General features: G+C 45.4%; 1 protein-coding gene across 2 annotated transcripts in view; it reads right to left on the bottom strand.

Annotated features, from left to right (window-relative positions):
* Positions 1–16,182, bottom strand: part of b3glcta (beta 3-glucosyltransferase a) — a 233,346-nt gene that overhangs the window by 14,792 nt on the left and 202,372 nt on the right. For both annotated transcript variants that reach the window (XM_078545355.1, XM_078545354.1), the window contains exon 13: positions 12,398–12,517. In XM_078545355.1, coding sequence (XP_078401481.1) covers positions 12,398–12,517 — 120 coding nt within the window. The remainder of the gene's footprint in view (positions 1–12,397; positions 12,518–16,182) is intronic.

Below are 16,182 nucleotides of genomic sequence, written 5' to 3' on the forward strand. Positions count from 1 at the left end.
GGCTGATGGCACGCCCCCCCCACCCCCCCAAAAACCACGTTGGCATGGAGCAACGAGGGCTGAGTGGGACTTCCACCCCTTATTGGGACGGAGGTCCCACCCTCTGGAACTGCCAGCAAATTGGATTGGCTGGCAGCTCCATCAGTCCAGGCAATGCCAAGGTGTCGTCAGTGGCTGCTGCCAGGATTGCTGAAGGTAAGGAAGATTAAGGCCCATGGATCCCTGGAGCAGGTAAGTCCAGGGTCTGGCGCCAGGAGGGTTTGGGTAGGTTAGGTAGAGGGGCTGGCGGGCACTGGGGTTGGGGGGTGGGGGAGGGGTGTGGGGGGTTGTTGGGAGGGGTTGGGTTTAAAGGAGGGAGTGTGTAGGAAGGAAGGGGAGTTCCACCCTACGATCGCCCAAGGACAGCCCTGAAGGGCGAGCCCCCCCACTTCCTTCCCACTCTTTAAACATTTAAGTTCAAAAAACGGGCTTCCTGCTCCCGCCCTGCTGTCCACGCCAAATGTTTTATGGGGACTTGACAAGGTGGATGCTTCAAGGACGTTTCACCTTGTGGGAAAGACTAGAACTAGGGGACATAGTTTAAAAATAAGGGGTCTCCCATTTAAGACAGAGATGAGGAGGAATGTTTTCTCTCAAAGGGTCATGAGTCTTTGGAACTCTCTTTCATGGAGAGCGGTGGAGGCAGGGTCACTGAATATTTTTAAGGCAGAGGTAGATAGGTTCTTGACTAACCAGGGAGTCAAAGGTTATCAAGGGTAGGCGAAATGTGGAGCTGAGGCCACAATCAGATCAGCCATGATATTACTGAATGGCTAAAGAGGCACGAGGGGCCGAATGGCCAACTCTTGCTCCTAATTCACATGTTTGTATGTTCACCCAGTATCCACTATGGGCAAATCTGAGATGGACTAAAACAAAGTTCTAAATATCTATCACAGAGTTCACTATATAAAAAAAAGTCCCATTCATGAAAGTCCATTCAAAACATTTAAATCCTCTCAAGTACTTAATCCCTTATCAAAACAAGTAGACTTGTGGGCATAACCCCACATTAAAGACAGCTAATCGTTTAATAACCTCTTTGAGCTGTCAATCAAACTGAATTTACAACCACACACTGTGATAATGACAGGATGCAGTAATCAGTCAAACATTAATAGTGCTATAATGACAGTACTTAGGTTATGTCAACAAACAGCTATTGAAATTACTAGAACAGATTTTTTTTTAACTTTCAGATGCAGGCAAACAGCTTTTTTTCAATTTTTAAAGGGATGGCCATTAAATAACTTGACAGCTGACAGTTCTACAGACCTTGTCTGCCCTTCAAGAGCACTTATAACTTCTCTAAATATTTGTAACTCCCAGGCTGCAAGATAAGGCCTTTGCTCCAGTGAAAATTGGGTCTGTTTGAACTCAGCACTTGAGTTCACTGGGGGCTATGGAAGGGATGCTTGATTATTTTCAGGACAGCTTTGTGTTGGTGGAAGGTGGGGATGGGAAATAGCTTCTGAATGTGCCAGATGGATGGGATCTCACTTCTGTACAATGTTATGCAGAGCGTAGAACACCATGACCATTCTGGGGATCCTGGTTGGTGCATACTGAAGGATTCCTCCAGATTGGTCCAGATACCTGAAGCACAACTTCAGCATGTCAATGGCTTGTTCAATGACTCATTTGTTTGTTTTATAGATTTCATTAACTCCTGGGAGTTTTTGTTTGGGTGGGCACCATCATTGTCGGCTGTCCCTTGGTTCTAAGATGACGTCCACTCAGGGTGCAAGTTTCTGCCATGGCCCTTCATGTGACTGAACAGGCTAATTCTCGATCTGCAGATCTTTGGGCACATGGGCTCAAAAGGTAGTGGAATCCAGAGTGCAGAGTGCTTCCTTTTCTTTCCTTCTTTGCCACCGCTCTGCGTCATCATTAAGTGGCTGGGAATCAAAGCGTGATACACCTTGATGGACAAATTGTCACCATTCTGATTGATGGAAACCTGCTGCCAAGTGGACGCAGTGGCCATGCTTTACCAATGGCTGTCAAAATGACCACTGCCCTCAACTTCTCTCAAGTTCCTTTCAGTCATTAATGTCAATGATTCAAGGAGAGCTTCAGAGTGTCTCTAAAGTGTGTGGCCTACATGTGAATCCAGATCCAAAGCTAAGTGGTTGACTTTTAACTGCTCTTTGAAATCGGCTAGTAATTAAAGCCACTTAGTTCAAGGGCAATTAGGGATGGGCAACAAATGCTGGCCTTGCGAGCGACGCCCGCATCCCATGTAATTTTTTTTTCTCTAAACAGCTAGTTTAACTCTGCTTTGAGGTACAAAGCGATCAGGGAGGGTAGACTGTCGTAGGTCAAAAGCATCCTGGCAGCTGCCCAGAAATTTTGTACATAAATATATTTTTCGTGCTAGCACACCAGCTGCACAAGTGAAAGTTTTTGTGGATGGTGAAAACTCCTGGGCGATGTGGGGGGTGCCTTATTTGCCACATATATGCAATCAATTATTTGCCACATATATGCAATCAGGTCCTCCACCTGTGGGAAGCCAGCTAGAGGCACAGGCCTGAGCTCCTGCTCATTCAGACTGATCTCATCAGTGGGAAAGTTGACATAATTTTCTGCCACAGCAAACAAACCATCAGTCACCTGTCCTATGCATTGTGGTCCACCAACTCTGAGATCCTGCAAATGTCTCTGGCTAGGGCCCTGGAAGGACCCAGAGGCAAAGGAGTTGAGGGCAGTGGTACTTTTGACAGCCATTGGTAAAACAAGGCCACTGGGTCCACTTGGCAGCAGGTTTTGTTCCAGCAGGCTGCAAATGTCTGTCACATCTGATGTGAGACCCTGCGCCTCCTGAGACACAGGCTTGAGGTTTCAAAACTTATTGGCCTATTGCCCTTTCATGTCTTTAACTCCCTCAACTGCCACTATGTTCTTGTCCTGTTTTCACTGATGAGTTCCAAGAAGATTTGACAACAAATGGACCTACAGTTAAATTGCAAAAGTCATGTTAATATCATTGAAATTGGCCAATCAACATATTCAAGTTGACAACCCGCCTTTCCCAAGTGAATTGCTTGCCCACATACTGCAATTAAATGCAGAAGTCAGTGGGTTAGAACATGCTTGTCAACACGCTGTTACTTTCTCCGGTTCTGATGTCCTACCAGCTCCCCAAGTCGTGCGTTCCTGCACAATAAAATGCTCCTGTGTGAAATTTTCGCTGCTTCATGAAAGAGGGAAAATGGAGAATCTAAGATTTGATGACCTTGTTCTGTTTGAGACCTTTTTCCAAGCCATGTCAGTTCAAACGAAAAGTGACTGTAATTGAAGTCATTTTGCAATAACTGATTTGAAAGCCTGCAGAAATGTCATGCTGTTACCCAGTGGGAAGCCCATGATGGAATGAGAGCAGATATCAATAAAAAGGATACTTGCACAACAAATGTTGAGCTTTAAGCTCAGAGAAAACTTAAAAAAAATGTTAAAAAATAAAATAACTCACTGAAAGCTTGAAAGTAGTGCTTAAGTTGATGAAAGGATTTTTTTCACAATGAACAACAAACTCATGGGTCTCTGCAACTTTCAACACAGTTGATTTCCACTGTCCAGCTCAATGGGACTTCCCTTGTTTGGTTCCACTCCTAGTTATCTGATTTTAGCACAACAATAGTGTCTCTTCCCATCCCTGCACTGTAACTTCAGAGTCCCCAAGCCTCTCCTTGCCAATGATTGTTCATAGACACATTATCCACTGGTATCAGTTTACAGCGCAGGACTGCTTCCTGTTGTTACAGTCCCCCATTGATTGGATGCCAGTTTCTTCGGAAAGAAGAGTAACAATAGGTTAATGTTTTGAAGATGTACAAGAAGGGGTAAGATGGTGCGCATGCTGAGAGAAAGAGCAGGAAGTGCAGCTGAGGGGAAAGTAATTACAAGGGAAGTAGCAGGTGTTGAATGACTGAGTGCAAGCAGGAGAGGGTATAGTGAAATGTCTTGTTGTGACTGGAGAAAAAGTACAGGAAGCAGGGGAAAGAAGAATTGAAGCTTTGAAGAGGAATAATACCATGACAGTCCTGGTGAGATCATTAAATTTCTTCCTGCCAAGTCCTTGAAATAATTTAAAAACAAAAACAAAAAAACTGCGGATGCTGGAAATCCAAAACAAAAACAGAATTACCTGGAAAAACTCAGCAGGTCTGGCAGCATTGGCGGAGAAGAAAAGAGTTGACGCTTCGAGTCCTCATGACCCTTCAACAGAACTGAGTAATATTAGGAGAGGGGTGAAATATAAGCTGGTTTAAGGTGGGGGGGCGTGGGGGGAGAGAAGTGGTTGTAGGGATAGGCAAGCAGTGATAGGAGCAGATAATCAAAAGATGTCACAGACAAAAGAACAAAGATGTGCTGAAAGTGGTGATATTATCTAAACGAATGTGCTAATTAAGAATGGATGGCAGGACACTCAAGATACAGCCCTAGTGGGGGTGGGGTGGAAAGACTAACAGGGCATTAAAGGTATAGATTTAAAAATAATGGAAATAGGTGGGAAAAGAGAAATCTATATAAATTATTGGAAAAAACAAAAGGAAGGGGGAAGAAACGGAAAGGGGGTGGGGATGGAGGAGGGAGTTCAAGATCTAAAGTTGTTGAATTCAATATTCAGTCCGGAAGGCTGTAAAGTGCCTAGTCGGAAGATGAGGTGCTGTTCCTCCAGTTTGCGTTGGGCTTCACTGGAACAATGCAGCAAGCCAAGGACAGACATGTGGGCAAGAGAGCAGGGTGGAGTGTTAAAATGGCAAGTGACAGGGAGGTTTGGGTCTTTCTTGCGGACAGACCGTAGGTGTTCTGCAAAGCGGTCGCCCAGTTTACGTTTGGTCTCTCCAATGTAGAGGGGACCACATTGGGAGCAACGAATGCAGTAGACTAAGTTAGGGGAAATGCAAGTGAAATGCTGCTTCACTTGAAAGGAGTGTTTGGGCCCTTGGACGGTGAGGGGAGAGGAAGTGAAGGGGCAGGTGTTGCATCTTCTGCGTGGGCATGGGGAGGTGCCATAGGTGGGGGTTGAGGAGTAAAGGGTGATGGAGGCGTGGACCAGGGTGTCCCGGAGGGAACGATCCCTACGGAATGCCACCAGGAGGGGTGAAGGGAAGATGTGTTTGGTGGTGGCATCATGCTGGAGTTGGCGGAAATGGCGGAGGATGATCCTTTGAATGCGGAGGCTGGTGGGGTGATAAGTGAGGACAAGGGGGACTCTATCATGTTTCTGGGAGGGAGGAGAAGGCGTGAGGGCGGATGCGCGGGAGATGGGCTGGACACAGTTGAGGGCCCTGTCAACTACCGTGGGTGGAAAACCTCGGTTAAGTAAGAAGGAGGACATGTTAGAGGAACTGTTTTTGAAGGTAGCCTCATCAGAACAGATGCGACGGAGGCGAAGGAACTGAGAGAATGGGATGGAGTCCTTATAGGAAGTGGGGTGTGAGGAGCTGTAGTCGAGGTAGCTGTGGGAGTCGGTAGGCTTGTAATGGATATTGGTGGACAGTCTATCATCAGAAATTGAGACAGAGAGGTCAAGGAAGGGAAGGGAAATGTCAGAGATGGACCATGTGAAAATGATGGAGGGGTGGAGATTGGAAGCAAAATTAATAAATTTTTCCCGGTCCAGACGAGAGCATGAAGCAGCACCGAAGTAATCATCGATGTACCAGAGAGAGAGTTGTGGGAGGGAGTCGGAGTAGGACTGGAACAAGGAATGTTCCACATACCCCATAAAGACACAGGCATAGCTGGGGCCCATGCGGGTACCCATAGCCACACCTTTTATTTGGAGGAAGTGAGAGGAGTTAAAGGAGAAATTGTTCAGTGTGAGAACAAGTTCAGCCAGACGGAAGAGAGTAGTGGTGGATGGGGATTGTTCGGGCCTCTGTTCGAGGAAGAAGCTCAGGGCCCTCAGACCATCCTGGTGGGGGATGAAGGTGTAGAGGGATTGGAGGTCCATGGTGAAGAGGAAGCGGTTGGGGCCAGGGAACTGGAAATTGTTGATGTGACGTAAGGTGTCAGAGGAATCACGGATGTAGATGGGAAGGGACTGGACAAGGGGAGAGAGAAGGGAGTCAAGATAATGAGAAATGAGTTCCGTGGGGCAGGAACTGGCTGACTCGATCGGTCTGCCGGGACAGTTCTGTTTGTGGATTTTGGGTAGGAGGTAGAAGCGGGCCGTCCGAGGTTGGGCGACTATCAGGTTGGAAGCAGTGGGAGGAAGATCTCCAAAGGAGATGAGGTCAGTGACAGTCCTGGAAACAATGGCTTGATGTTCAGTGGTGGGGTCATGGTCCAGGGAGAGGTAGGAGGAAGTGTCTGCGAGTTGACGCTCAGCCTCCGTGAGGTAGAGGTCCTTGAAATAATTTGCTTAGCCACCTCTCTTGACTTCTGCTGACTAACTTGATAGGGGAGCTATTGCCCATTGGGAACAATGAAGGCCTCTAACCTGCTTATCACTGGTTCCATGAGAATCAGGCGCTGTGAACAAAGTCATGTTGTCTGTTTCTTCATTAACTTGTACATATTTGAAAAATGAACCCCACCCCTGAATGTAAAGGGATGTGCTCTTCTTTTAAGGAGCAGGTGGATTTCATACTCTCCAGATCAGTTTATCTCGTGTATTTAAATAAGACCTTGATAATTGACCAGTCCTCCTGCTGGGGTTAAAGAGATGCTGACCATCTGATTTGTTGGTGGCTCTAGGAGGCTGGACATCCTCCCTTATGGATACATAGGCCAGGGCCTCAGGCAGCTAATTGCCTGACAACAGTAAAATCCAGTCATAGCTACCAGGCAGGGCTGGTGGAGACAGGCTCACTCCCAACATTCCAGCAGATGGGCAAAGGAAGGCAGAGGTGGAGGACTGCCTCCCACCCAGAAGCCACTAGAGCTGCTTAAGTGGGCAATTAAGGGCCTCTTCCCACCGCTGCTGGCAATATACCACGGCAGGTGGGCTCTCTGCCTGGTGGTCTCCCTGCGGGCTCAGTATGGGGGGGCCCCTCCTATCCTGGCATTCTGTGGCCAACAGATGGGCCCCCCCAGCAAGAATAGTAACCTCCCCCTCCCTTACCCCACCCCCCCAACCCCCCACAGCCCTCGCTGGGACCTGCCTGACCAGCCTTGGCACCACCAGACCCCACTTACTTGTTTGGGAGGGCAGCCTGCTTCCATGGTGCCCTCTTTTTCTAGGTGCAGTCGAGCAGTGGGCACCAGGTGCAGTGGCACTGCTGAGCTGCTGGCCCTCTTGAGTTTTCAGCAGCTCCTGGGGGCGGGCGGCTGTCCTTTAAAGGGATGGTGGCTGTAACAGCAACTAATTAGTTGTCTGACTCCCATAAAATGTGGCCGGGTGTCCTGCAAATGGCTGAAGCTGCGGTCCCTACCCCCATGAGAAAATGCAGCCCAAAGTGTGGACTTTGAACTCCCATTTGAACCTAGCGGCAGTGTCATGAAGCCCGCAGGGAATTCCAGCCTATAGCATATGTCTTTGAAATCCTGGGTAAGTACTTGTTTCCAAGTCAGTGCTGCTGTTGAGTTCTCAGCCTTTTGTGTCTAGATCAGCCTTTCCTGTTTTCCTGGCTGGCATGAATGGGTATTACAGGGTGCTGTGACTTGGCTGTAAGCCTTTAGGATGTCATGAATTAATTGGAGATCACAATCCTTGTGAACATTATTTTACGAGAATCTAATAGTCCAAAAAGACTGAATTTGATATTCAGCACAAGGCACAAAAAATGAGCACAAAGGAGAAGAAAACTGGCATACTTCAAAAGTGAGTCCATTTGGCTGAATGCAGCCTCATTTGGTGAGATAAATTTTGAAACTGTTGAACAAGAAAAGGTTTCCATGTCAACAACTAGAGGAGTTCGACTTACCAACAACTTGTCTGAAATCTTAGATCCATAGCTATTTACAATGCAGAAGGAGGCTATTTGGCCTGTCGTGTCCGTGCCAGCCCTCCACAAGAGCATCTCAGCTACCACTCCCCTGCCATTTCCCTGTAGCCCTGGAACTTTTTTCTCTTCAGGTATTATCCAATTTCCTTTTGAAAGCCATGATTGAATCTGCTTCCACCTTACTCTCAGGCAGTGCATTCCAGGTCCGAACCACACACTGCGTGAAACTGTTTCTCCTCATATCATCTTTTGTTCTTTTGCCATTCACCTTAAGTCATTGTCCCCTGGTTCTTGACCTTCCACCAATGGTAACAGTTTCTGCCAGTCTACTTTGTCCAGACAACTCCTGATTTTTAACATCTCTATTAAATTTCCTTTCAACTTTCTCTTCTCTAAAGAGGACAACCCCAGCTTCATCAATATTTCCTCGTGACTGAAATCTTTCCCCCAGGAACCTTTCTCGTAAATCTTTGTTGCACCCTCTCTAATGTCTTCACATTTTTCCTATAGTACGGTGCTCAGAATTAGACACAATACTCCAGTTGAGGCCAAACAGTGTTTTATAAAGATTCACCATAACTTTCTTGCTTTTATACTCTAGACTTAGACGAGGAGAAATTTTTGGAATTCTCTACCACAGAGTGCAGCGGATGATCATTCACTGAGTATATTCAAGACAGTGATTAAGGGAACCAAGGGATATAGGACAGTACAGAAAGATTGAGTTGAGGTATAAGATGACCCATGACCTTAGTGAACGATGAAGCATGTTCAAAGGGCTGAATGGTCTACTCCTCTTATTTCTTATGTTCTTATGATACAGCTGACTATCTTGCCAGTTCACTTAAAAGGACAGTTAAGAGTCAACCACATTGGATTGGGACAGGAGTTACATGGAGGCTGGACCTAGAAGGATGGTAGACTTCCCTCCCTAAAGGATATTAATGATTCAGTTGAGTTTTTACAACAATCTGCAGCTACAGCTAATGTGGTTCCACTATTTAAGAAAGGTTGTAGAGATAAGCCAGGGGACTACAGACCAGTGAGTCTCACGTCAGTGGTAGGGAAACTATTGGAGAAAATTCTGAAGGAGAGAATCCATCTCCACTCGGAGAGGCAAGATTTGATCAGGGAAAGTCAGCATGGCATTGTCAGAGGGAGGTCATGCTTAACAAATTTGATTGAATTTTTTGAGGAGGTGACCAGATGAGGGCAGTGCAGTTGATATAGTTTATATGGATTTCAGCAAAGCCTTTGACAAGGTCCCACACAGGAGACTTATAAAGAAGGCAAATGCACATGGGATACAGGGTAATTTGATATGGCGAATTCAAAATTGGCTTAGTTGTAGGAGACAAAGGGTGATGACAGAAGGCTGCTTTAGTGACTGGAAGCCAGTGTCCAGTGGCGTACCACAGGGATCTGTGCTGGGTCCCCTATTATTCATCATTTATATAAATGACATAGATGACTATGTGGGGGGTAGGATTAGTAAGTTTGCAGATGACACAAAGATTGGCCGGGTGGTTAATAGTGAGGTTTAGTGTCTTGGGCTACAGGAAAATATAGATGGGATGGTCAAATGGGCAGATAAGTGGCAGATGGAATTTAACTCTGAAAAGTGAGAGGTGATACACTTTGGAAGGAGAAATTTGACAAGGAAGTATTTAATGAATGGCATGACACTAGGAAGTTCTGAGGAACAAAGGGACCTTGGCATGTGTGTCCATAGATCTCTGAAGGCGGAGGGGCATGTTAGTGGGGTGGTGAGAAAGGCATATGGGACACTTGCCTTTATCAATCGAGGCATAGATTACAAAAAGTAGGGAGGTCATATTGGAGTTGTATAGAACCTTGGTGAGGCCACAGCTGGAGTGCTGTGTGCAGTTCTGGTCGCCACATTATAGGAAGGATGTGATTGCACTGGAGGGGGTGCAGAGGAGATTCACCAGGATGTTGCCTGGGATGAAACATTTAAGTTATGAAGAGAGGTTGGATAGACTCGGGTTGTTTTCGTTGGAGCAGAGGAGACTGAGGGGCGACCCCCTGATCGAGGTGTACAAGATTATGAACGGCATGGACGGTGGATAGGGAGCAACTGTTCCCCTTAGTTGAAGGGTCAGTCACAAGGAGACACAAGTTCAAGGAGGTTTAGGGGGGGATGTGAGGAAAAACTTTTTTACCCAGAGGGTGGTGACGGTCTGGAATGCGCTGCCTGGGAGGGTGGCGGAGGCGGGTTGCCCCACATCCTTTAAAAAGTACCTGGATGAGCACTTGGCACGTCATAACATTCAAGGCTATGGGCCAAGTGCTGGTAAATGTGATTAGGTAGGTAGGTTGGTGCAGACTCGATGGGCCGAAGGGCCTCTTCTGCACTGTGTGATTTTGTGATTCAGGATCACGTTCACTTATACCAGCTTTCTATCTGTAGATTCTTTAAACTGAGTTCAAATTCTCACCTTGCCATGGTTGGGTTTAACATAGGCAAAGGAGGAACACTCCTGCTCCAGATTCAGTGGTAGGTAATTTACCTTATTTGTTGCCAGCATTCTGGGGCGTGCAGCCTGAGAATCTCAAGCAGGTGTTGGTATATTTGTATATGTAAAGGGCCCAATGTCTGCCTCTGGTGTGGTTAGAAGCCTCTTCTATTCTGCACCCAATATAGTAGGTGGCGCATTCCCAGTTGGAAGTGTGCGCAAGTTTCCTGTTGGGGGCCGGATTTTTGCTAATTAGGGGGGAAGCTCGGGTTGGAAAATTTCCCAACTCAGCAGACATGTCTCCATTTCCCACAAGCACTACTTTCACTCCAGGGAAGCGGAACAGGAGCAGGATCGAGTCAGGCCCATCGACCTCGGAAGCAGGTTAGAGATGGCCATGGACGCGTGCAAGCGCTGTTGCTGGTTGGTTAGAAGGCCCATCTCAGTTCTCTGGGACTTTGGCCCAATTGTACTAAAGGCTGTTAGGCCCTCTAGCCCTCACCTTTCACAACCCCCATTCCCCATCATATCTCCCATTTCTCCCTTATCTCCTTTGCCCCTTAGATATACCTTCCATTAGCCCCACGCTCCCCACCCCTGCAGCCTTCATGCCCACTCACCCAGTATGCACTATGCACAGAACCAATGAGCCATATAATAACAACGGCAGGTCTTGAAATGCTCATTAAAAAACACTCATTCAGAAATTTGCTTTGAAAAAAAAACTGCTTCTCCTACAACCTTGTAAAAGTGTCAGTCAGACACTGCCATTTATAGTTTCAATAACAGAAGCTTTGTCTTACCTCATACCTCATTGTGTCCAAATAAACATAGCAACATTGAAAGAAAAACACCAAATAAAAATAACTTATTATAGCCTCATAAAGATGTCAATCAAAGGCAACAATCCGCTTTAGCCTGTGTAAAGAGACCCCTGCTGAGCTGATTCCATTAGTGAAACTTGAAGCTCAGCCAAGCATTCACAGTAAGACCACCTGGAGAAACAGATGTCTGGCCACCAGTTTCTTTTGATACAGTTCATAGATGGCCTCATTATGGATGCTTATCTGAGATCCAAGACACACTAATGGATTGGCTTAGCAGGAGGTCTATTTATACATGCTGAACTAGAGATTTTGCTTTGGTTAAATTACATTTTTATGAGGTTATAATAAGTTATTTTTTATTGAAATCGTTCATTGTTTATATGTTTATTTGCACAAGAGCAAGAGATGTGAAGTGAGGTGAAGCTTTGTCATTGATAGTATAATGGCTCAGTTTGATTGACACTTTTATAGGGTTGTAGGAGCAGCAGTTTTCTCAAAGCAGGTTTTTGAATGGGTTTTTTTTCAGTACATTTTAAGATTTGCCATTGCTATTAAATTGCTCATTGGTTCTTTAGTGCATACTGGATGAATAACCATGGAGGATTCAGGGGGACCATGGAAGGGGCATGGAAGATGTGGGTGATGGTGGACTTGGAAAGGGCATGGGTAAGATATTTTGAACATATGTTTCACAAGGTTCCAGAATATAGTTTACGACTCCTCTATCCTCTGCCGGTAAAAACTACTGTTGCCGGGATTCCCGGAATCGGGACCTGCCTGCCACTTTTAAAGGCTTCTAGCTTTGGCCCAATTCTGCGAAAATCCAGCCTCTAACATTTGGACAGATGAAATGTTCCTGTAAATTGGATAAAAGAGGCTTACCTACTGAATCAGTCGTGGTTATAGGCTGTTTTAAGTCCACCCTTCAACAAAAATTGTACTCATTGGAGAAAAGTGATGCTCCACTTCACCAAACAATCTCCAGACAATACAAAAGGGCAAAATAAAAAATTGCCTCCCTTTACTCAGATTCTGGACAGACAAATATAGACAAACAACAGTTGTCCAAGTATTCAATTTCCAGGCCAGTAAGGTTTCATTTGATTTACTTTTATGGTGTCTGTCTTCACACAATCTTGTTTGAGTAACTTACCCTCCACCTCCTGTTATGTAACTGTATCCACCAGTGCCCAGTCCATATCCATAACGCTCTCCAAGGAAAACTGGTTCTTTTGGATTGTAGCAGCTCAATAATCTTTGAAGTCTTGGGATACTGTATCAAAAATACCATTAACTATTTGTAAATATATAATGTACCATTATAATAAAGTAGAGCTATAAGCATATAAAATCACAGTACTTTCTAAGTCACAGTAAATGCTTAAAAATTATAGATTATTATTTATATTATCCTGGTTATCAAATCATCCTAAGCCATGAAACTGGGGAGGAAAGATCTCCTCTGTGTACTGTATTTAGAAAAATGTAAATGCATTTACTATAAACATGTAGGCCTGGATTTTGCGATAGTAATGATGGCACAACTGTCAGCAGTCACCGTCATAACTCTTCTGTGCAGTTAAACACAGAAGTCCAGAAGTTGCTTTCAGTTATACTTTGTTTTTCCAGAGGGTGTGCTGTTGAGGTTCCCCCTAGAATGCAATCAATTAAAAAAATCACGGAATCAATGAAAACTTCCATACTTACACTTTTAGCTTCGCTGTAAAAACCCATGGAAAAAGTAACATTTTGTTGATTGAGGTGTAGCTGGGTTTTTAACAGCGTATTAAGTTCATAATTACTGCTGAACTGTCCTTGAAAGTGTAATTTAATATTTATACGCGTGGTCCTGTCCTCTGCAAGCAGAAAGAGCATGTCCAGGCATTGCACCTTTCCTAATTAAACAAAAGCATGGAGAACAACTGTTCCCTGGTGTATTCCCCATGCTATCTCCTTGACCAGTCAACCTGCTTTTTTTGAATTTAAACAAAAGCTTGGGGTATAACAGTTCCCTGGTGTGTTCTCCATGACAATGCTCAGCACCTTTTCTCATGCAGTATATGCTGTTGATTTCTTTGAAATTTGGTATTCTTGTGTTGGTCCTGATGAGTACAAGATGAAAAGCTTCGACAGCATGTCTCTTTTATCAGCAATACTCAAATTTTATATTTGTCATATGTCAAATTTCTCCTTTATAATAAGAAAATACACACACTTTAAAATTTATTGTTTATTAAGTTTATTATACTTTAGCTTCTACCTTAATCCCAGGTGTATCGCCCAATTGATATTTCGCTATCTTTAAAATTAAAAGTGAAGGGGTTCAGTGGTTTATACATTGTGTTTGCTGTCTGTGAGAATACTTCAATTTGATTGGCTACTTACTCTGTCTGATGACATCACTGATGCTGGATGTTTAGAGAGCCCCTTGCTTGGTGCAGATTCAAACTGACATTGGGAAATCCACACAACAGAGATCTCTAGATCTTTGTGGGCAACCTCCATTGTGGTCAGTGACGAGTGCCATTGCTTTGCTGCTAACCGCAAATTCCAGCCCATCTACAATTTCCTACTCATAGCAAACAGGGAAATTATCCTTCACCCAATTCTGAAGCAAGACCAAACACTGAATCCCTGACAAGGGATCCTGCTGATATCATCTATATTTACGATAGGAGAAAGACAACTTTGGTGAAGTATTAAAGGTACTGAGCCCCCTTCAAAAACGTAAAATAGGTCCTGTATCACAGGAGCTCTCAACTGGGCATCTGCAAGTAGCTTTCAAGTGGCCTGCCAAGTGGGACTCAGGTCTCCGGTGCGAAATGTGTCTGACTGGAGCACTCCAGAAATGCTGAATGGCGAACTGAAAATCAATCACCAAGGCAAGGTGACTGGCAACCCTGGTCCCTGTGGTTTTAACAGATCAGCCTCCATAGTTTTCGGGCACCCAGATTCCAACTGTGACAATGGTACACAGAACCTCAATGTACAAAACTGACTTTCGTTAGTCATAGAAATTACAGCACAAAAAGGGACCATTCCGGCCATCGCACCTCTGTTAGAGCCAAGATGGGGTGAGGATGGAGGGGGATGTTAAGGAAGAATGGAGGAGGAGGAGAAAGCAGAAAAGAGCAGGTGGAAGGAGGATGAATAGTAGGATTCATTCAACAAAAATTAATAAAGGTATAGATTTTTTTAGATGACATATTCTAATGCTTTTCTCATTTACGGTCAAAGGGTGATACTGTGCAGATGGTGGCCATTTGGCCCATCATGTCTTGTATGGCACCTTTGAAAGAGTTATCCAGTTTTATTTTATTCATTCATGGGATGTGAGCATCTCTGGCTAGGCCAGCATTTATTGCCCAGCCCTAATTACCCTTGAGAGGGTTGTGGTGAGCTGCCTTCTTGAAACACTGCAGTCCATATGGTGTAGCTACACCCACAGTGCCATCAGGGAGAGAGTTCCAGGATTTTGAACCAGCGACAATGAAGGAACGATGATATATTTCCAAGTCAGGATTGTGTGTGGCTTAGAAGAGAACTTCCAGGTGGTGGTGTTCCCATACATCTGCTGCCTTTGTCCTTCTAGATGGTAGCGGTCATGGGTTTGGAAGATGTTGTTTAAGGAGCCTTGGTGAGTTCCTGCAGTGTATTTGTAGATGCTACACACTGCCGCCACTATGTGTCGGTGGTGGAGGGAGTGAATGTTTATGGATTGGGTGCTAATCAAGCGGGCTGCTTTGTCCTGGATGGTGTCAAACTTCTTGAGTGTTGTTGGAGTTGCACTCATCCAGGAAAGTGGACAGAATTCCATCACAATCCTGACTTATGCTGTGTAGATGGTGGACAGACTTTGGAGAGTCAGAAGGTGAGTTATTCACCACAGAATTTCTATCCTCTGACCTGCTCTTTTAGCTGCGGTATTAACATGGCTAGTCCAGTTTCTGGTCAATGGCAACCCCCAGGATGTTGATAGTGGGGGTTTCAGTGATGGTAATGTCATTGAACACCAAGGGGCGATGGTTAGATTCTCTTTTGTTGGAGATGGTCATTGCCTGACATTTGTGTGGTGCGAATGTTACTTGCCACTTGTCAGTCCAAGCCTGGATATTGTCCAGGTCTTGCTGCATTTGGACATGGGCTGCTTCGGTATCTGAGGCATCATGATGGTGCTGAACATTGTGCAAACATCAGACAACATCACCACTTCCGACCTTATGATGGAAGGATGGTCATTGATGAAGCAGCTGAGGATGGTTGGGCCTACGAAACAACCCTGAGGGACTACTGCAGTGATGTCCTGGAACTGAGATGATTGACCTCGAACAACCACACCCATCTTTCTTTGTGCTAGGTATGACTCCAACCAGTGGATTTGCTAGGGCTCCTTGATGCCACACTTGGTCAAATGCTGCCTGTCAAGGGCAGTCATTCTCACCTCACTTCTGGAGTTCAGCTCTTTTGTCCATGTTTGAACCAAGGCTGTAATGAAGTCAGGAGCTGAGTGATCCTGCCGGAACCCAAACTGAGCATCAGTAAGCAGGTTATTGCTAAGCCAATTGCCACTTGATAGCACTGTTGATGACCCCTTCCATCACTTTACTGATGATGGAGAATAGACTGACGGGGTGACAATTGGCCAGGTTGGATCTGTCCTGCTTTTTGTGTGCAGGACATACCTGGGCAATTTTCCACATTGCCAGGTAGATGCCACTGTGGTAGCTGTACTGGAACAGCTTGGCTAGGGGCTTGGCTAGGGGCACGGCAAGTTCTGGAGCACAATGCTTCAGTACTATTGCCGGAATATTGTCAGGGCCCATAGCCTTTGCAGTATCCAATGCCTTCAGCCGTTTCTTGGCACCACGTGGAGTGAATTGAATTGGCTGAAGACTGGCATCTGTAATGCTGGGGACCTCCCGAGGACACCGAGATGGA

This window comes from Cetorhinus maximus, chromosome 7, assembly GCF_964194155.1.
Source record: "Cetorhinus maximus chromosome 7, sCetMax3.hap1.1, whole genome shotgun sequence".
Taxonomy (NCBI): Eukaryota; Metazoa; Chordata; class Chondrichthyes; order Lamniformes; family Cetorhinidae; genus Cetorhinus; species Cetorhinus maximus.